At 37.0% G+C, this 23,104-nt stretch overlaps 1 protein-coding gene across 1 annotated transcript in view; it reads left to right on the top strand.

The window, feature by feature from the left end:
- The window catches only part of LOC123535105 (uncharacterized), a 32,207-nt gene extending 11,769 nt beyond the window's left edge, over window positions 1–20,438 (top strand). Inside the window, exons 3-4 of the mRNA XM_053520416.1 lie at window positions 13,025–13,135; window positions 20,239–20,438. Coding sequence (XP_053376391.1) covers window positions 13,025–13,135; window positions 20,239–20,349 — 222 coding nt within the window. The 3' untranslated portion in view covers window positions 20,350–20,438. The remainder of the gene's footprint in view (window positions 1–13,024; window positions 13,136–20,238) is intronic.
- The last annotated feature ends 2,666 nt before the right edge of the window (window positions 20,439–23,104 follow it).

Here is a 23,104-nt window from a genome sequence, read left to right as displayed (position 1 = left end):
TCATGAAACTTGGGTCAAATGATCACCTCATCAAGACATTGTGCAGAATTCATGAGTCAGCCATATCAGTTCAATGTCAAGGTCACAGCTAAAGGTCTAAGGTTTACCCTTTCACTATCCATAACAGTGGCGGGGGATTTAGCTGTCCTTCAGACTGCCTTGTTAAATGCTCGACTGTGGCAAGAAAATACTGGCTGTGCTTTGTTATTAAATGCTGGACTGAGGCAAGAAAATACTGGCTGTGCTTTGTTGTTAAATGCTTGACTTAGACAAGAAAATACTGGCTGTGCTTTGTTATTAAATGCTCGACTGTGGCAAGAAAATACTGGCTGTGCTTTGTTGTTAAATGCTTGACTTAGACAAGAAAATACTGGCTTTGCTTTGTTGTTAAATGCTTGACTTAGACAAGAAAATACTGGCTTTGCTTTATTGTTAAATTCAGAGGAACTGGCAGCTACTGATAATTCTTAGATTAGTTATATCTGGTAAAATTGTTACTCTTTTAAGTGTGCATGTGTAATGATTTTCAAATATTTTTTAGACCGATTCACAATAGCTGACAAATTCCTTAGCATAGTGTTAAAATTTATCAGAATACTGGAACTGTATTATTGCCCAAATAGAAGTTTTTTGGGTTGTTTTTTTTATCATATTACGGCCAGAATTGATGGATTTGTTTTTCTTCTTGATAAATTTTTCTTCAAGCATTTTCATACTGAAATAGCATTGGGGAAATTTTGTATGATTTCAAACAAATACTGGCTGTCCTTTAAAATTAATTGAATGATTAAGGCAGAGGTACTGGCTATGCTTTGTTAATTTTTTAGCTCCACTATTTGGAGAATAGGGGGGCTATTCTATGCCCCGGCGTCGGCGTGAGCTTTGGTTAAAATTTTCCGGCAACCTTTGTCAAATCTTTGTTACGATTGCTTATATTTTACTGTAACTTGTCATCATGAAAAGGGCGCTATATAAATCTGGTATAATAATAATAATAACTTCACATAAACATTGTCCAGTATACAAACAAAGTAAGTGCAGGGGCTGGGCCATTATGAATAAGGTCAAGGTCACCAAGGTGTTATACTTAGGTTATTTTTAAGGTTAAAGTTTTTCAGCAACCTTTGTTTTTCTGTCATATCTTTGTTATTATTGCTTATATCTTACTGAAAGTTCACATAAACATTGTACGGCATGCAAACAAATTATGTGCAGGGGCTGGACCCATGTTACCCAAGTTCAAGGCCACCAAAGTGTTATACTTAGGTTATTTTTAAGGTTAAAGTTTTTCAGCAATTTTTGTTTTTAGCTCACCTGTCACAAAGTGACAAGGTGAGCTTTTGTGATCGCGCGGTGTCCGTCGTCTGTCCGTGTATCCGTCCGTCCGTAAACTTTTGCTTGTGACCACTCTAGAGGTCACATTTTTCATGGGATCTTTATGAAAGTTGGTCAGAATGTTCATCTTGATGATATCTAGGTCAAGTTCGAAACTGGGTCACGTGCCATCAAAAACTAGGTCAGTAGGTCTAAAAATAGAAAAACCTTGTGACCTCTCTAGAGGCCATATATTTTACAAGATCTTCATGAAAATTGGTCGGAATGTTCACCTTGATGATATCTAGGTCAGGTTCGAAACTGGGTCACGTGCCTTCAAAAACTAGGTTAGTAGGTCTAAAAATAGAAAAACCTTGTGACCTCTCTAGAGGCCATATATTTCATGAGATCTTCATGAAAGTTGGTCAGAACGTTCACCTTGATGATATCTAGGTCAGGTTCAAAAGTGGGTCACGTGCCTTCAAAAACTAGGTCAGTACGTCAAATAATAGAAAAACCTTGTGACCTCTCTAAAGGCCATATTTTTTATGGGATCTGTATGAAAGTTGGTCTGAATGTTCATCTTGATGATATCTAGATCAAGTTTGAAAGTGGGTCACGTGCCTTCAAAAAATAGGTCAGTAGGTCAAATAATGAAAAAACGTTGTGACCTCTCTAAAGGCCATATTTTTTATGGGATCTGTATGAAAGTTGGTCTGAGTGTTTATCTTGATGATATATAGGTCAAGTTTGAAACTGGGTCAACTGCGACCAAAAACTAGGTCAGTAGGTCTTAAAATAGAAAAACCTTGTGACCTCTCTAGAGGCCATACCCTTGAATGGATCTTCATGAAAATTGGTCAGAATGTTCACCATGATGATATTTAGGTCAAGTTTGAAACTGGGTCATGTGCCTTAAAAAACTAGGTCAGTAGGTCAAATAATAAAAAAACATTGTGACCTCTCTAGAGGCCATACTTTTCATGGGATCTGTATGAAAGTTGGTCTGAATGTTCATCTTGATGATATCTAGGTCAACATTGAAACTGGGTCAACTGCGGTCAAAAACTAGGTCAGTAGGTCTAAAATAATTAAAATCTTTTGACCTCTCTAGAGGCCATATTTTTCAATGGATCTTCATGAAAATTGATCTGAATGTTCACCTTGATGATATCTAGGTCAGTTTCGAAACTGGGTCACATGCGGTCAAAAACTAGGTCAGTAGGTATAAAAATAGAAAAACCTTGTGACCTCTCTAGAGGCCATATTTTTCATGAGATCTTCATGAAAATTAGTGAGAATGTTCACCTTGATGATATCTAGGTAAAATTCAAAAAAGGGTCATGTACCTTCGAAAACTAGGTCCATAGGTCAAATAATAGAAAAACCTTGTGACCTCTCTAGAGACCATATTTTTCAATGGATCTTCATGAAAATTGGTCAGAATTTTTATCTTGATAATATCTAGGTCAAGTTCAAAACTGGGTCACATGAGCTCAAAAACTAGGTCACTGTGTCAAATAATAGAGAAAACGACGTCATACTCAAAACTGGGTCATGTGGGAAGAGGTGAGCGATTCAGGACCATCATGGTCCTCTTGTTCTGTCATATCTTTGTTACTATTGCTTATATCTTACTGAAAGTTCACATAAACATTGTCCAGCATACAAACAAATTATGTGCAGGGGCTGGGCCCATGGTACCCAAGTTCAAGGTCACCAAAGTGTTATACTTAGGTTATTTTTAAGGTTAAAGTTTTCCAGCAATCTTTGTTTTTCTGTCATATCTTTGTTACTATTGCTTATATCTTACTGTAAGTTCACACAAACATTGTCCAGCATACGAATAAAGTATGTGTAGGGGCTGGGCCCATTATACCGAAGGTCAAGGTCACAAAATTGTTATAATTTTCATGTTACATTTTTTCGAAAGCTTCATTTATAGACATATATTTTTGACAGAATTATGCCCCTTGGTGTATCTTCCTTTTAAAGTAGAGGTCTCTTATTTAGACATGTATTCATTTTACTGTCAAATTGCCGAATAGTGGAGCACACTGTCTTACGGACAGCTATTGTTTCATGACTGATTAAGACACTAATTGCTTATTCTGGTTAAGACAAAAAGATGTAGGAATATTACCAATTAACACACAAAGATAATGGTCACTTTCTGTTGTAATGAACTTATCATTTGATACTGGCTACATGTTTAGCTCGACTTTTCGAAGAAAAAGTAGAGCTATTGTATTCGCTCCGGCATCGCCGTCGCCATTGGTTAAAGTTTTTGAAAAAGTCAAATATCTCTGCTACTATCTAAGCTATTGACTTGAAACATAAAATAGTAATTTACTATCAAAGTCTACACCAGGAGAAACAATCCCCTTAACTCAGCTTTGAATTTGACAGAATTATGCCCCTTTTTAACTTAGAATATTTGGTTAAAGTTTTTGATAAAGTCTCTTTAACTTTGATATTTTTTTACTGGCAAAGCTCTATTTCAGAGTCAAGCACTGAGAAAAGTCGAGCACGCTGTCTTACGGACAGCTCTTGTTAAGTATTATCTTAACTACCATTACAGAAATGTTTTGCTACTGAACTGCCGTTACGGTATAGTATAGGATGAGTTTCATGGTAATAACAGCCACTGGGTTCTATACTGAATTGTCGTTACAAAGTTATAACATTGGTTCATCATAAACTACATTAAAGAAAAAACATTTCAAGACAGTGTTCAGCTACTCTTATGTTTGTAGCAACTTAAACCACATTTTAAGAGTCAGCCACTGTTGGAAGGAAGATACCAGCCACTGCTTTAGGAAAGGTATTAGTCACTGTAACAGTGTCGCCTATAGTCATTAGATCATTTCTCCTAATTATTAAGAGCTAAAGCATAATTATAGTGTTAATTAGATGCGGACATTGATTCTGTTTTAAGTTTAATGCAATAATCATAGTAGTATTTTAGGAAAGGTGTCTGCCAATATGCTTTATGCTCCAAAATTGAGTTGCAGTTAAGGATACTACCTTATCATTTACTTTGTCAACTCTTACGGATAGCCAGGTCGGTTTAAACAAAATCAAGCGGAGGCCAGGTATTATAACAGACCATAGTTAAGATGGAAAAGCTATATCTTACTTCATTTAGAAATGATTTGTTAGGGATATGGTAGGATAAGACAAAGACATACTGGCTACAGGTTTCAAGAAACTACCATGTCATTGCATTTTAAGGGTTTTATTTTTGGACTATATTTCAGCAGATAGGGATGATAAGGTAGAATAAAGTGTTTTTCTGCCACTGTTAGTGTGAAAGAGTACTGTACGATAGTGTTTGTCAGCCCTCAAAATAACAAGGTAATAGGTACTACCATATCATACAGTGTTTGCATCAGTTGTAGCCAGGCCATTTACTTGGTTTAGTGAAAATCCACACATCAAAATCTGAGGGTTGCTGGTCATCATGGTTTTGTTTTTGTTTTTTGCATTTGTAGGACATTGATTTTTTTCCTATCAATTTTTTATTTCTATATGATTTCAGTGTTCTACCTGAACATTCTGTTAAGTCATAGCACACTGAACACAGTGTGTTTTTTTGGCTATTCACTCTAACTTGTTGTTCAAAATTAAGATATTCCTTGGTCAAACACTGAATTTCATTGCTAGAGGACTGTAGTACTGGTGATAAAAGCCAAATACAAAATGGCTACTGGTTAAACTACTCCTGTTTCATATTATTAATGAATGATAATGATTAAATCCTGATAGCTGTTAGGGATATGGTAGAACAAGGCAAAAGTTCAATTCTGGCTACTGGGTTTCTATGAAAACTACCATATCAACACATTTTAAGGGCAATATTTGGCCATCATCTTAATAATTTTTGGACAAAATTTCAGTGACAGGGATGATATGGTAGAATGTAGGAAGATCATCAGCCATTCACTTTCTTTTGAAGTTGTATAATATCAACATTGTAAGATAAAGAACACAGCGTGTTTTTTCTGAGTAAAATTATACCCTACTCAAGTGGCTTTACCTGTAAATTTAAATAAAAGACTTGCTCTTGAATTTGATGAATGGAAGTTGGCCTCCTATCAGTGAAGTATTGCAACAGTATTTACTTGTAAAGAAGTTAGACATTGGGTTGCTGGCTAGATTCACTTCCAAAATATTATTACATTGAATATTTAAGAAGTTCAACAATGTAAGAGTTTATAACTTTTGTCTATGATTGTTAAGTTGATTAATTTTTGTGAAGAATTCTAATGTCAAGGCAATCAGAAAATTGTCTTTTGAATTAGGCATTACTAACTGACTCACTGATTTATATTCTTGATAGAACCATAGGATGGAAACTGGTCAGTTTTGCAAACAACAAAATTTAATGTTGAAGTTTCAGTTGTACTCACTTGTTTTTCTATCTTTACTACCAACTGTCCAGATCTGTTGCGGAGGTGGACATTCAACCAAGCTAGCAGCTGTCCCATACTTCTCCTAAAAATAGCTGTCTGTTCTTCTTTGAGTGGAATCTCAACCCAGTTAACTGTCAAAACTGCTGCCGTGTGAAATTCTACCAAGCCAGCTCTCTCTCAGCTGCTGAGGAGGATATTTCACAAGCCAGCAAACTTCCATACACATGTCCTATACTGACTTGTAATTCTGTCCAAATTAGCTGTTAAAACAGCTTTAACGGCTTTAAAAGAAGATTCTACCAAGCCAGCTGTCCCAAACAGCTATTGGGGAGGAATTCTACCAAGCCAGCTCTCTCTCAGCTGCCGAGGATATTCCACAAGCCAGCAAACTTCCATACACCTGTCCTATACTGTCCTATACTGACCTATAATTCTGTTCAAATTAGCTGTTAAAATTCTACCAAGCCAGCTGCTGTCTCTTTCAGCTATTGGGGAGGAATTCCACCAAGCTACCTGTCCCTTACAGTTATCTGGGAAGAGTTCCACCAGACCACCTATCCCATACTGCTATTGGGGAGGAATTCTGCCAAGCCAGCTGTCCCTTACAGCTGTTAGAGGAATTCTACCAAGCCAGCTGTCCCTTGCAGCTATTGGGAAGGAATTCTACCGAGCAACCTGTCCCTTACAGCTGTTGGGGAGCAATTATACCAAGCCACCTGTCCCTTACAGCTGTTGGGGAGCAATCATACCAAGCCAACTGTCCCTTACAGCTTTTGGGGAGGAATTCTGCCGAGCCACCTGTCCCTTACAGCTGTTTGGAAAGAATTCTACCAAGCCATCTGTCCCTTACAGCTGTTGGGGAGGAATCCTACCAAGCCACCTGTCCCTTACAGATGTTGGGGAGGAATTCAACTAAGCCAGCTGTCCCTTACAGCTGTTTGGAAGGAATTTTACCAAGCCATCTGTCCCTTACTGATGTTGGGGAGGAATTCTACCAAGCCAGCTGTCAATTACAGCTGTTGGGGAGGAATCCTACCAAGCCAGCTGTCCCTTACAGCTGTTGGGGAGGAATTCTACCAAGCCAGCTGTCCCTTACAGCTGTTGGGGAGGAACTGTCTCACACAGTTATTTGGGAAGGAATTCCACCAAGTCAGTTTTCTGTCAGTGTTGCTGTGAGGATAGATAATCAGTGATGAAATGGGAGAAAAATATTTTGCTTAACTACTGTCAGACAGTTCATCATTTGATTTCACACTAAATTTATATTAATGGTCAGTTAGTAAGAAGTTTATTTTATGTTTTCTAAGCTTGAACATTAATAGAAGCTCAAACAGTAACAAGTTACCAAAAAAAGTATTTTTTCCAGATTTTGAGCAAGTTAGTTGATATGCTGAATTATTATCTTTTTGGATAAGCACAAAAACAGAAAATTATATAAACCGCATTTTCATGAAAAAGGCATTTATAGTACATAATTATTTAGATCTATATAGTGATTGACATAATATTTTTATTTAATAAATGGAGAAATAATCTAATAAGTGATCATTTCATTCTAACAGATTGCAGTGTTTCTTTTGTATAAGCTAGTGCAGCAACCTGTAGTCTAAAGGCAGAACCTACTTAAAAAATGTCCAAACCATTTGGTCTGGAATCATTTTCACAACTTTTTAGGTGTATTGTTTAAAAACTTCAAAATGGGTTTGACTGTATCTCAAAACAGAATGTAAACAATATAATGCACTGCACTTAAGTTTTTCTACAGTTAAAGTTTTTGAAGAGGCACCATTTCCCCAGACACTGCACCAATGATTTTTCCTCCATACTATTTACTAGAGCATTTAGACAGCTAAGTTTTTAAGTTTCTTTTTCAAAGACCCACTCTTGATATACAGCAGCAATGAAAGGTTGAATATTAAGTACAAATATGTTTGGTTGTGGTCTTCCTACAGAGTTTTGTATTTGTTTTGTGTGTTTGAGCTGTGTGATTGTGTTGCTTATTCTGACTGCTGACGAGACACTTCTGCAAGATTCTCTTGTGTCCTTGACTGTACTGTTTTATAGCCACTGTCACACTTGACAGTCTGGAGACACTACATTGCCATGTTATAGTGTAACTGTAGCCAGTAAGAGAAAATCTCAGCTGACAAGTTTAATTGAATGCTTATTACTTCTGGTTATGAAATCTGGGTTTAAGCTTTTGAATGTTTTTAAAACTATAATGCTTTTTAAAAATCTACAGAAATTATCATGAGGTGAATGTTAAATGAAAATAGTTGCTAAAATAATGTTGTAATATTTACTGCACTGGATGTATGTTAAATGAACCACCTTGTATAATGCAATGAAAGAATGAACAGTGAATGAATGGTGAATAAATTATTTTGTAAAATTGTGTCAGTGAATATTAAATTCAAAAGGTTTAAGCAAACTTTAGTTTAAAACAATATGACTGGACTGTAAAACTCAAGATTTTGTAAAGCAGTGGCAGGGTTAGGCTTCCGTGCATCCTTCTGTGCGTGCGTAAACTTTTGCTTGTGACCACTCTAGAGGTCACATTTTTCATGGGATCTTTATGAAAGTTGGTCAGAATGTTTATCTTGATGATATCTAGGTCAAGTTCGAAACTGGGTCACGCGCTGTCAAAAACTAGGTCAGTAGATCTAAAAATAGAAAAACCTTGTGACCTCTCTAGAGGCCATATTTTTCATGAGATCTTCATGAAAATTGGTGAGAATGGTCACCTTGATGATATCTAGGTCAGGTTCAAAACTGGGTCACGTGCCTTCAAAAACTAGGTCATTAGGTCAAATAATAGAAAAACCTTGCGACCTCTCTAGAGGCCATATTTTTCAATGGATCTTCATGAAAATTGGTCAGAATTTTTATCTTGATGATATCTAGGTCAAGTTCCAAACTGGGTCACATGAGCTCAAAAACTAGGTCACTATGTCAAATAATAGAAAAAGCGACATCATACTCAAAACTGGGTCATGTGGTGACAGGTGAGCGATTCAGGACCATCATGGTCCTCTTGTTTGTTAAAGACAGTGGCATGGTACATTAGCTAGTGATATTTTGTTGTACAAAGTGGCAAGAATTTTAGTGTATTTAATTTGTAAATTACAATGGCAAGGTTAAAGTTAATTTTTGTATCTCACAGTGGCAACCGAAGGTCTTTTTTTTAAGTGGCTTTAATTTGTAAAAGATAGTTTACAAAATACAGTGATAATTCATCAAGTAGAAAGCCACACAAAGTAAAATAGGATTAAGTAAAATATTCAAGTAAACCAGTGGCAAAAACCTGATATTTCATATTAGTATAGAATGGTTGTGCAGTAGCTTATTGTTTCTGTATTTGAATTACAGTCAAACCTGTGAACAAAGACCACTCTTCGGAACAAGCAAAAGTGGTCTTTGTTCACAGTTGGTCTTTATTCAGGGGGAAGGGTCACTTCTCAGTCAGCCATTATCATGCTGATAAAATGTTAATTGTTGTATTAATTCGGCTGGTGCAAACTTGCAAATTTTCAATCAAGCAGTAATTATTGTACCCCCCGACAACAAAGTTGTAAGGGGGGGTATACTGGTTTCAGGTTGTCTGTCTGTCTGTCTGTCCGTCTGTCTGTCTGTCTGTCGGGGCCTCCGTGGCCGAGTGGTTAGAGTCGTTGACTTCAAACCATTTGCCCCTCATCGATGTGGGTTCGAAACCTCATTTGGGGCGTAGAATTCTTCACGTGAGGAAGCCATCCAGCTGGCTTACGGAAGGTCGGTGGTTCTACCCAGGTGCCCGCTCGTGATGAAATAGTGCACGGAGGGGCACCTGGGGTCTTCCTCCACCATTAAAGCTGGAAAGTCGCCATATGACCTAAAATTGTGTCGGTGCGACGTTAAACCCAACAAAATAAAATAAATAAATGTCTGTCTGTCCGTAGACGCAATCTTGTGCGCACCATCTCTCCTTATCCCCCTGACAGAATTTAATGAAACTTCATATAAGTGATCAGTACCAACAGTAGTTGTGCATGGGGCATGTTAGGTTCTTTTAGAAAAAAAATTTGCAGAGTTATGGGACTTTGTTTTTTTGTTACTATACTATATACATAGACACAATCTTGTGCGCACCATCTCTCCTCATCCCCTTGACAGAATTTAATGAAACTTCACACAAGTGATCAGTACCAACAGTAGTTGTGCATGGGGCATGTTAGGTTCTTTTAGAAAAAAAAATTGCAGAGTTATGGGACTTTGTTTTTTTGTTACTATACTATATACATAGACACAATCTTGTGCGCACCATCTCTCCTCATCCCCTTGACACAATTTAATGAAACTTCACACAAGTGATCAGTAACAACAGTAGTTGTGCATGGGGCATGTTAGGTTCTTTCAGCGACAAAAATTGCAGAGTTATGGGACTTTGTTTCTTGTTAACATACTATGTACATACAGTCTGCATATGCAATCTTGTGCGTGCCTAATCTACCAAACCCTTGCACACAATTTAATGAAACTTCACACAAGTGATCAGTACCAACCCTAGTTGTGCATGGTGCATGTTACATTCTTTTAGATAAATATTCTGCATAGTTATGGGACTTTGTTTTTTGTTACTATACTGTATACATACAGTCTATATACATACAGTCCACATAATTATGCAATCTTGTGTGCATCAAATTGCAATCTACTGTGTCAGTGCATGCGGGGGGTACATTCATCACCTTTAGTGATAGCTCTAGTTATGTTTGCTATAAGGTAAAAGTTGTGAAAATTTGGCGGAACTTAAGGGGACGCATACTTTGAAATTAGAAAAAAGTGGGTGGGGTATGATAAAATTTACCTGCAAAAAAGTACAAGGTTTTGGTACATGAAATGGATACTGTTTCAACTGTTATAAGTACAAAAAGGATTGCTCACTAAAATAAAAATGAGAAAACTGAAACAAGAAAGTTATTGTTGAATTACATAAGACTTATTGTGTACATTCAAACTCAACAATTAAGACTTTTTGGTGCGAAAATAATAGTGCTTCACCTTGTCCAAACATTTATCAATGTCCTACAGATTCTAATTTAAAGAAAGAATGTGAAATATGGTCACTGTCTTGCTTTTCATTTCGCAATTATGTAAGCTAAAACACATTATTTAGTTTGTTTACAAAGTAGTGCATAAGAAAAGATACGGTGGTCAAGGAATGCCACATTCCAAAACTAAAAGAGTATATTCCCCTTAATACATTAAACATTTATCATTACAGAAGTCTAGTGGCTTACAATAAGGGCCTAGAAATGTTGCCATTATTAATTTTTAACTTGGTATTCATGAACTACAATGCACTTAAATATCAAAACACATTCAACAAACTTTTGAAAATGTATTGTCTTAAAAATCCCTAAAATAAGGTATGAAATTTGGTTGAGAGGTCCAATCAATGTGTATATGTGCAAAAGTAACGTTCTAATCTTGTTCACAAAAGTTACTAATACACAGCAGGCTAGACTGTTACAGTTTGACCGTCACAATATAAAAACAAACTGTATACGTCGGATTAGTTCGACTAACAGCAGGCATGTCAATGATCAAAACTGAACGAATATACAGTTATCCTCACTTTAATGTCATTTATATTTTGTCCTTGAATTCTCCACCATACTTTTCATAACTCTGTTTGCACGAGTTGCACGAGAATGCTGTCATTCACGTAAAAAAATGGTGTCAAATAAGTTGTAAATGCAATATCATCTAAACGTAATTAATGGATTATGCAGTTCAAGATAAACTTTATCTCATAACGTAACGAACATGTATAATGTTGTAACAACAACATTACTTACACTGATTTAAGTAGCAGTCGGTTTATAAGTGACTTTATTGATTCATTTTGTGTTTTGTTATTGTTGTCAAATAGTATAACAGAAGTGCCTCACAACTGAAGCGGAAACCAGTTTGATGCGCAAAGTAGTCCAATGTAAGTAATATTTTTTGACAAATGTCCACAGAAATTAATAATTTTCTAATATTAAAGACGAATATCTGTATAGGATTCATTATTTGATAAGAAATTATAATCATCGACATGTTTTTTTAAAAATTGTACACATGCTGACACCTAAGTTGTCTCCCGTTGTTTATTAGAGTTACCTTTCGTCCGGCGCAGTAATACATTTGCAGTGAATCGCCGAGGAGTCGTGGGAAAATTAAAAACCATGTAATTAAACAAAAATTAACCACCTTTTCAGGATGAATTTCAAGTGATCGCCATTATGCATTTAACCCGCCTGACCTGTGTAGCATCTTAGATATCTGTTCTAAGGTATTCATTGTGTAGAATGTCATGTTATGCCCTTGCAATGCTAATCCCACTCTGACTTTTTTTGTTTACATTTTTATCAATGAGAAATATGGCGTCCATCCCGAGCTGAAATGACGTGGCGTAAATTTTTACATGTTTAATCAAACCTGGTGTGTTAGAAAGAAAATCTCATCCCTTCAACATTATTTGGAACACTGTTATTGTAAAAAACCTGTTTTTTCCTTTAACAAAAGCTTAATATTTTGTGTTGAATGTACTTTCACAAAGACCTCTGTTTTCCTATTACATTCATAGTACCACATCCTTATCCACAAAATACTGAATATTACAGGTGTCCATCAGTATTATATCAGTTTAGGAATATGTTTTTTATTTTCCCACCATCGATTTCTTGAATATGCACCCCTTCCGCATTTCTGTATGAACTGTGAATGTAGCAATATGCGTCCCCTTAAGTATTTTTTATGCCGGAACGGTCCAGCTTGGTCGTTATTTGGGGGCAAATATGACCCTTGGGAATGAATCGGGCCGGTCGCTGGTCGCGGTCACCAGGTGGTCGCTATTCACGGCCTTTTTATGAGTATTTTTCTACGGGGGACCAGCGACCGTTCTTTGTCGACAGGTGGTCGCTATTCAGGGGTGGTCGCTAGCACAAGTTTGACTGTACATTTAAATAAAGTTTTTCACTGTAAAATCTAGAATATATTTTGATAACCAGTAAGTTTTGAACTGTGTCTAAATAAATAAACCTTGAACATTCTGATAGTGTCTCTTATGTAGGTAATTTTAGTAAGCATTTCAGAAACTTTTACTTCACTGTTTTTTGTAAAGAGAAAACATTTTGTAAAATTACCTTTCATATTTTATAAGATGAATACATAATATTAATAAAAACTTAATTTACATGCAATATTAAATTTAGCCATGTTTCTTTCATTCTTTTGGCAGCTTTTTCTTTTCTTTATATTAATATCTTCAGGATGAGAGTGCCTTTATTCCAGTGGCTGTGAGCTTGAAATCACCTGCACTAAGTATTGTGCTGAAGACACCTTCTATGAGTCAATTAACTGCATGTATACCTCCAGTTAAAGTAAGTATTGTGTAACAGTGTTTGCTTACAGACATGTGGCTTTCACCATAATAGTAAGCAAAAGTTCTTGACAGAATGACTCACACACCAGGCTTAATTGCTTGTATGGAAATAAATTGAATTTACCTTCCAGTTTCTTTGTTCCGATGAGGTCTATAAACACCTTATAGACCACTTAAGAGGTCTATAACAATTTCCAGACCTGACCTACCTTTACTGTTCACACGAAGATGATGAAAAGTCTCAAGTGCCTGTAGTGGGAATCGAACCCCAGTCGCTCGGATGATAGTCCAACGCTCTAACCACTAAGTCGAATTGTTGGCACACGCACTTGTCAGAGACAAAATTTAAAGTTATGCGTAAGTGACTGAAACAGTAGAATCATGAGAATTCCGTGCCTGTCATTTAAGCTGAACGCGTGACTGACACCGTAAATACAGTACCACTAACTTACTCTGTTTCAAAATAAAGTACATTTTAAATGAGAAATTTCCAACTAGTTTTACGTATCTTGAAAATTGTTCTAAACATGACTTTACTTAATATATAAAGTTTTAACATTAAATCCTAAACAGGTCTTGATATTTGTCTGAAAGTGTATACGGGCAAACTCGTCCGTCTAGGAGAAGAATGCTTCATGATGAAACAGGACATTTTATTTTACAAAGAAAAGTAATGACAATGATATAATTGCAAAAAATACAAACAACACAAATTTCCTCTAGGTTAATCATTAATCTGCTATTGTAAATTGTGATAATTTTCTGTACAATTACTTGAAACATAAATTTAGAACTGCCTCGGTAGCCTAGTGGTAGAGCGTCTGTTTCGAGTGCGGGAGGTCGTGTGTTCGATCCCCGGCCGCGTCATACCAAAGACGTAAAAAATGGTACTAGCAGCTTCTTCGCTTGGCGCTCAGCATTAAGGGGATAGTACTAGGACTGGTCAGCCCGGTGTCAGTATAATGTGACTGGGTGGGGTATCATGCCAGGTGTCTACGGCGTGATATTCCAGTGAGGCAGCACTATAAAGTTGGGCATTGTGCTCACTGCTACAAGTAGACACCGTCGTTTATATGACAGAAAAATTGTTGAAAAAGACGTTAAACCCGAACACACACACACACACATAAATTTAGAAAATAGCCCAGTTTAATGATCATGATACATTCTAACTTGTCTGAAGTAAGATTGACAGTTTAAACATATAAGGCAGTTTTTAGGTAGTGGCAATAGATAGGAAACTGTTCAAATTACATTTCTTCTTTTGTTGACCTTTCATTCGTGAAAACTGTCAGTTTCCTGTATTCAATACTTGCATTTACATCCACAAGTATCTGACAACTTTTTCACGTGAATCAGATTTGGAGGACTAGAACGACTTTAAACTATATAATATTTATTCAAGTCGTTGCCATGTCAATTAAAACAGAGGCCTGGAACTACAAGCCTCTTGATTAGTTGTACTCATTACTTTCATTGTCAAGAAGACTGAAGCTTTTAATATCTTCTCGATGGTGTGTGCGCAGTTTTTTTTAGCACATTTCATTGTGTCTTCTTGGCGTTTGCCTGATCACAGTATATTATGATATCATTTCTTGTGAAAATGTAATGATAAATCTATACCCATACCTTTTTATAAGGCAATATATATTTAGGTGGCAAATTAAAGAACTAAATAAACTTAAAGTTTCTTATAATAATTATGAAAAATAAAAGCTGTCACTATTGGTAACAAATGCCCCCCTCCCCCCCCCCCTCCCAAGTAGGCCCAAGAATGCCGCAGTTGTATGCACAAAAAATCACATACTAATATCATTTTGTGACCTTGGCCCTGCCCTAAGAAGCCTCAGTCATAAACGTGACACATCTGCTCAATATGGTTAACATTTGTGTCAAATCATTTATGGAGTTATGGACCAGACAAGAAACACCTTTGACCTCTTATTGTGACCTTGACATTGGAGCTAGAGGTCTGGGTCCCACTCATGACACATCCTCTCATTATATGGAACATATATGCCTTGTGATTTTAAAATCCCTTCATCAATGGCAGAGTTATAGTTGGACCAGACAAGAAACACACAATATTAACCTTTGACCTATAATTGTGACCTTGACCTTGGAGCTAGAGGTCTGGGTCTTGCTCATTACACGTCGTTTTAATATGAACATTTATGCCAAGTAATTTCAAAATCCCTTACTGAATGGAAGAATTATGAACCGAACAAGAAACATACCCTGTTTATCTTTGACTAATAAGTGTGACCTTGACCTTGGGAGCTAGGGATCTGGGTTTTGAGCATGACAAATTGTCTCATTATAATAAACATTTGTGCCAAGTTGTTTCAGAATCCCTTTATGGATGGCAGAGTTATGGACTGGACACGAAACAGACCATGTTAACTTTTGACCTCTATATGTGACCTTGACTTTGGAGCTAGAGGTCTGGGTCTTGCGCATGACACGTCATCTCATTATGGTTAACATTTATGCCAAGTTATTTCAAAATCCCTTTATGGATGGAAGACTTACATCTCGGACAAGAATTTACCAGAAGCACACATGCGTGAACGGACGGACAGTGCGATTTTTATATGTCCATCATGTGGGGGGGGGGGGGGGGGGGGGGGGGGGGAACTAACAAAATACCATTCGCGTCATACGACCAAGGCTTTTGATATTTGGTATGATGCATTGTCTAGTAGTCCTCTACCAAAATTGTTCAAATTATGCCCCTTGGGTTAAAAGAGCTTTGGGGTCACTTAGTTATTATGTGGGTTATATAGGAAAAATACTTAAAAAATCATCTGATGCTTTTTCCAAGACTGTTTAATTATAATTACCTGATGACCCCAAGTAATATGATCTCACTCGACTGTAACCTTGACCTACTGACCTACTTTCTTGTTTTTTTTAAAATACATCCTCGAAATTTTGATGACATACACAGTTTTGCGCACAAATCATAAAGTGAATTTTGTTGACCATGAATGTGATCTACTGATTTTCTTAGTATTTTATCATCAGTTTGACATTCGAAACATGTAGCTCATATTACTCAGGTGAGGGCTTTAGGGTCATCATGACCCTCTTGTTAACCATTGCAGATACTATGTCAAACTCAATTTTCATGTGATAAACACTAGGTTACAGCATCAAGTCCTTTATATGAATTACAAAAGAAATATTCCACTTTTTGGACTTTATAAATCTAGGTTAAAGTTTTGCATACAAATTGCCCCCACCATATATCAGTACAGATAATGAATTGAAACAAGTTATTGAGTGGATAAAACATTTAAAAACATGCATGTCCTGTAACTCTGAATTATATTTCAGCAAAGGTAAAAAACAGCAGGTTAAATGTTTGCATGGAAATTATAATCTCTAAAACTAATGCATCTACTTTGTTGAAACTACACATTCAGTCTATCTCTGTTATTGCTAAATGGATTAGATTTAAATTAAAATACTTGTCTTGTTGATGAACCATTCTGACACAAGGCCCATAACTCAAATATTTAATACATTTTGCCCCATATACATACAATTTCAGGTTAAAGTTGTGATGCATTGTCACAATTTATTACTGAATGGATTTGATTCAAACTTATTATGCCCCCCTTTGAAAAAGGAGGGGTATATTGTTTTGCAGATGTCGGTCGGTCGGTCGGTCGGTCGGAATGTAGACCTATCCGTTTCCGGATGATAACTCAAGAATGCTTGGGCCTAGGATCATGAAAGTTGATAGGGAGGTTGGTCATCACCTGCAGATGACCCCTATTGATTGTGAGGTCTGTATGTCAAAGGTCAAGGTCACAGTGACCCTGAATAGTAAAACGGTTTCCGGATGATAACTCAAGAACACTTGGGCCTAGGATCATGAAAGTTGATAGGGAGGTTGGCAATGACCAGCAGATGACCCCTATTGATTTTGAGGTCAGTATGTTAAAGGTCAAGGTCACAGTGACCCTGAACAGTAAAACGGTTTCCGGATGATAACTCAAGAACGCTTGGGCCTAGGATCATGAATGTTGATAGGGAGGTTGGCAATGACCAGCAGATGACCCCTATTGATATTGAGGTCAGTATGTTAAAGGTCAAGGTCACAGTGACCCTGAACAGTAAAACAGTTTCCGGATGATAACTCAAGAACGCTTAGGCCTAGGGTCACGAAAGTTGATTGGGAGGTTGGTCATGACCAGCAGGTGACCCCTATTGATTTTGAGGTCAGTATGTCAAAGGTCAAGGTCACAGTGACCCTGAACAGTAAAACAGTTTCCGGATGATAACTCAAGAACGCTTAGGCCTAGGGTCACGAAAGTTGATAGGGAGGTTGGTCATGACCAGCTGGTGACCCCTATTGATTTTGAGGTCAGTATGTCAAAGGTCAAGGTCACAGTGACCACAGGGTTCGCACAGGCTTGAAAAGTACTTGAAAATGAAGGGCAGTCTTGAAAAGTCCTTGAAAACAAAATTTGTCTTGAAAAGTGCTTGAAAATTGCCCAAAGACCTTGAAAAGTACTTGAATTTCTTATTTTCTCGTATGCTAGACAATTAAAATCTCCCTGAAAATCAAAAGTAAATCTTTTAGAATAAAATCGGCAAGTTTCGAGCAATGGGCAGAGCTACGAAAACGCCGTAATAAAAAGGTCGAATGTGTTCGGGACGAAAGCAAAGTTTGGCTACGAATGTTTCGTACTTTCTGTTAGCGTTGTCTCCCCTGACTAAAATGGCGTCAATGAATGACGGCTAGAATTTACAAGTCTGTGTAAGTATTATTTATAAATAAGTCCTTGAAAACTATAAGACTAGTGCTTGAAAAGTCCTTGAATCTGACTTGGCCTTGTCTGTATGAACCCTGGACCAGGAACAGTAAAATGGTTTCCAGGCAATAACTCAAGAACGCTTGGGCTTAGTGTCAGGAAAATTGATAGTTAGGTTGGCCATGACCAGCAGATGACCCCTATTGATTTTGAGGTCATTAGGTCAAAGGTCAAGGTCACATTGGCCAGGAACAGTTAAATGGTTTCTGATCTTCTTGTCCAAAACCATAGGGCCTAGGGCTTTGATATTTGGTATGTAGCAAATCTAGTGGTCCTCTACCAAGATTGTTTTAGATTTTTTCCCTGGGGTCAAATATGGCCCCACCCCTAGGGTCAATGGTTTATATAGACTTATATAGGAAAAAAACTTTGAGAAACCTCTTGTCCAAAACCACAGGGCCTAGGGCTTTGATTTTTTTGTATATGACATCAAACTAGTGATCCTCTACTAAGATTTTTCAAATTTTTCCCCTAGGGTCAATATGGCTCCGCCCTGGGAGTCACATGGTTTACATATACTTACATAGGGAAAAACTTTGAAAATCTTCTTGTCCAAACCGCAAAGTCTGTGGCTTTGGTATTTTGTAATGTAGCATCATTTAGTGGTTCTCTACCAAGTTTGTTCAAGTTATCCCTCTCGGGTCAAATATGGCCCTGCCTCAGAGGTCAAATGGTTCATATAGACTTATATAGGGAAAAACTTAGAATCTTCATGTTCCATAACTTACATCATTCAAATTTGGACACATGTATAGTTTTGAGTAGCAAGATGAACCTTGACATGAGTTGACCTTGATCTTGACCTAGTGACCTACTTTCACATTTCTGTACCTACAGCCTTCAAATTTGGACCACATGCATAGGTTTGGTACTGAAAAAAACTTTGACCTTGTTATTGACCTAGTGACCTACTTTCACATTTTTGAAGGTACAGGTTTCAAATTTGGACCACATGCATAGTTTTTTGTTCCAAAATAAAATTTGACCTAGTTTCACATTTCTCAAGCTACAGCCTTCAAATTTGAACCACAAGCGTACTTTTGTGTACTGAAATGAACTTTGATCTTGAGATTGACCTAGTGACCTACTTTCACATTTCTGAAGGTACAGGCTTCAAATTTTGACCACTTGCATAGTTTTGTGTTCCGAAATAAAATTTGACCTTGATTTTGACCTAGTGACCTACTTTCACATTTCTCAAGCTACAGCCTTCAAATTTGAACCACATGCATAGTTTTGTGTACCGAAATGAACTTTGATCTTAAGATTGACCTAGTGACCTACTTTCACATTTTTGAAGGTATAGGCTTCAAATTTGGACTGCATGCATATTTTTTTGTTTTGAATTGAAATTTTACATTGATTTTTATCTATAACCTAATTTCACATTTCTCAAGCTACAGCCTCCAAATTTGAGGCACATGCATAGTTCTGTTTACCGAAATGAACTTTACCTTGAAATTGATCTAGTGACCTGCTTTCACATTTCTCAAGCCACCGCTTTCAAATTTGGACCACATACACATTGTTTTGTACCTAAATAAAATTTTACTTTGATTTTGACCTTGAGCTAGTCTTGAAATTTGGAACATTTAAAAATGGCTCAGTGGATGGCGCCAAGATCAATCTGTAATCTCTTGTTAGGTTAATAGGTTAAAGGTCAAGGTCAGATTAAACCAGAATGGTAGTACTTTTGTTTACAGTAAGCATATAATTTCTGTTCCTTGTGCAATTACTAAATGCATCAAGGGGGGCATTTCGTGTTCGACGAGCTCTTGTATAAGTTAGTATCTATCATCACCAACATTGTGTAACACAATATCCATAACTTTGGCACTACTTCTTACGGTTATGCAGCATTTTTACTTAGAATTTCAGTTTAAAGATGTGATACACTTTCACTTTATCTTGGTTATTACACCTCTCCCACACAGTCAACCCATCATATGACACAGTTGGCTTACTCTAGAATTTTTTTCTGACCATGAATGTGACCTACTGACCTACTTTCTTAATATTTTAGCATCAGTTTGACATTTGAAACATGTAGCTCATAATACTCAGGTGAGCAATCCAGGGTCATGATGACCCTTTTGTTTTGGTAAGTGGAAAACCACAAATACATACCATAATGAAACAGCTGTTTTTAGCAGCAAAATAATTACCCACAATGTTAGATGATTTCCCAGTATATGATAGATTATTTGTAAGTATTCATAAGACACTGAGTTTCTGAATTGATAAAAGTAGCCATTATGACATTCGTTTATTACAGGAAAAACATCAGTTACTGGCCAGCTTTAAGCCTCTACGAAAAGGGAAAGCTGCCTGTATGAACTGTCCAAACACCAAGGTTACAAGGAGTACAGTGTGTAATCACGACTGAAGAGCTTTTTCGCAACAGAACCAGTCAGCTCTAATGTGGCATCAAAGTACGAGGAACTAGAATGTCTGTATGTGTGTGTCAGCAATCTGGTCTATGAGGAACTCACCAATAATGACAAGTTTGTATTTTCTTTTTCCACTTTCTGTCTTTTAAGAATCAGATTTTATAAACATGACTTCAGTTTTCAGTATTCTTTAGTCAGTGCTCTGTGTATGGATGAATCTGTCAGCAACCAAGGACTATGGGAATTATAAATAAAGTATAAGTAGGCTTTCCCTTTTTGAATGTTTCATTAGGAATTTACTTCCCTTGCAATTACACAATTGAGTGGAAATAAAAACTGTTTTAGACACAATATCATACTTTTTTGCACAACAAAAACATTTAGGATTTATTCATTTGTGTTTGATTTACCCCTCAAAACATGGTTCCTATGATTCTGTCAACTTACATATTGTAAAAAATTAACTTTTAACAAGCCAATAATAAAATGAAGTACCAGTAAGTAATTAATAGTGCAGATAATACAGTTTTGCTTGTATCAAAATGTCACAATAGAAGCACTTTTGTAATACAGAACACCTGGTAGGATTAGTAAAGGTGCCATTATATTTATCTCTATTTCCTACGCCTATACTGTATATTATTACCCGCTTCAGCAGTCACCCCTCATCTAACTGCCGCCATATTTACCCCTATCAGTGGCCAATCATTTTTAGCTCACCTGAGCCAAAGGCTCAGGGTGAGCTTTTGTGACCACTCAATGTCTGTCGTGTTGCGTCCATCGTGTATCTTGTCAACATTTTCTAAAACAAATATCTGCTTCTTGAAAACCGCAGGGCAGAATTACACCAAACTTCACAGGAATGATCCTTGGGTGACCCCCTTTCAAAATTATTCAAAGAATTGAATTCCATGCAGAACTCTGGTTGCCATGGCAATTGAAAGGAAAAACTTCAAAAGTCTTCTTGTCCAAAACAACAGGGCCTAGGGCTTTGATATCTGGTGTGTAGTATTATGTAGTGGTCCTCTATCAAGATTGTTCAAATTATCCCCTTAGGCAGGCTTTCAAGTAGTCCTACTTTTTCCTACTTCTTCTACTTTTTAGGTCTCTTCCTACTTTTTTCCTACTTTTTAAAAAAAAAAAATCCTACTATTGCTACTTTTTAGCTCACCAGTCACAAAGTGACAAGGTACTTGCTTTTGTGATCGTGCGGCTTCTGTCGTCTGTCCATGTGTGCGTAAACTTTTGCTTGTGACCACTCTAGAGGTCACATTTTCATGGGATCTTTATGAAAATTGGTCAGAATATATATCTTGATGATATCTAGGTCAAGTTTGAAACTGGGTCATGTGTGGTCAAAAACTAGGCCAGTAGGTCTAAAAATAGAAAAACCTTGTGACCTCTCTAGAGGCCATATTTTTCAATGGATCTTCATGAAAATTAGTCAGAGTGTTCACCTTGATGATATCTAGGTCAGCTTTGAAACTGGGTTACATGCGGTCAAAAACTAGGTCAGTAGGTCAAATAATAGAAAAACCTTGTGACCTCTTTAGAGGCCATATTTTTCATGGGATCTGTATGAAAGTTGGTCTGAAAATTCATCTTGATGATATCTAGATCAAGTTTGAAACTGGGTCACATGCGGTTAAAAACTAGGTCAGTAGGTCATATTTTTCATGAGATCTTCATGAAAATTCTTGAGAATGTTCACCTGGATGATATCTAGGTCAGGTTCAAAACTGGGTCACTGGTGGTCAAAAACGAGGTCAGCAGGTCTTAAAATAGAAAAACCTTGTGACCTCTCTAGAGGCCATAATTTTCATGAGATCTTCATGAAAATTGGTGAGAATGTTTACCTTGATGATACCTAGGTCAAGTTCAAAACTGGGTCACTGGTGGTCAAAAACTAGGTCATTATGAACATTGGTCAGAATTTTTATCTTGATGATATCTAGGTCAAGTTCAAAACTGGGTCTTGTGAGCTCAAAAACTAGGTCACTGTGTCAAATAATAGAAAAAGCGACATCATACTCACAAAACTGGGTCATGTTGGGACAGGTGAGCAATTCAGGAACATCATGGTCCTCTTGTTTATCATAAAAGAAGAAGAAATATGTTAACAAATGTTGTTAGTCTGTTTGTATAATGTTTTTTGTTTACATAATATAAGGACTGATGGTGTACTGGTAAGGCTCTAGAGACCTTTGACATGCTGCTGGTGACCTCTTATGTATGCAGAAACCTGTTGACAGTTTGTTATGTGAGTTGAATACATGTACTGACATTGATATTGAAGCATAAGAGGTAACAGGTAGCTATGTACATTGAGGACCTCAAAGCATCATGAAAATAGACAGACCATATATTTTGTGAATAAAGTCCAGCTGTGTAAATATAAAAGATTCAGGCCCAGGCCCAGGACTGGACAGAGGGTGCCCCAACCTCCTCCCCCACCCTCAAGTTTGCTGGGAAGTGACCTGTACTCATCAAAGTTGCACCTAACTATTTTGACAAAAGATTAATATTTCTCAAAATTAAGACCCAACAGTGCACCAGATGTCTCCTCTCTTACCTAAATTTAAAAATTTTCCACAGGGAGAACATCCTTACCCCCCCCCCCCCACTAAAATGAGGAAAGAACCCTCCCAGTTCCTTGAAATCAATAAAAAAAAATGCATCAGAGCCCACCATTTTGTACCTGTTTTTCAACCTCACCAAGGCTCCCCTCAAAGGACTGGGATACCTTCTCCC

This window comes from Mercenaria mercenaria, chromosome 12, assembly GCF_021730395.1.
Source record: "Mercenaria mercenaria strain notata chromosome 12, MADL_Memer_1, whole genome shotgun sequence".
Classification (NCBI taxonomy): Eukaryota; Metazoa; Mollusca; class Bivalvia; order Venerida; family Veneridae; genus Mercenaria; species Mercenaria mercenaria.
This window is presented reverse-complemented; position numbering and strand designations above follow the sequence as displayed.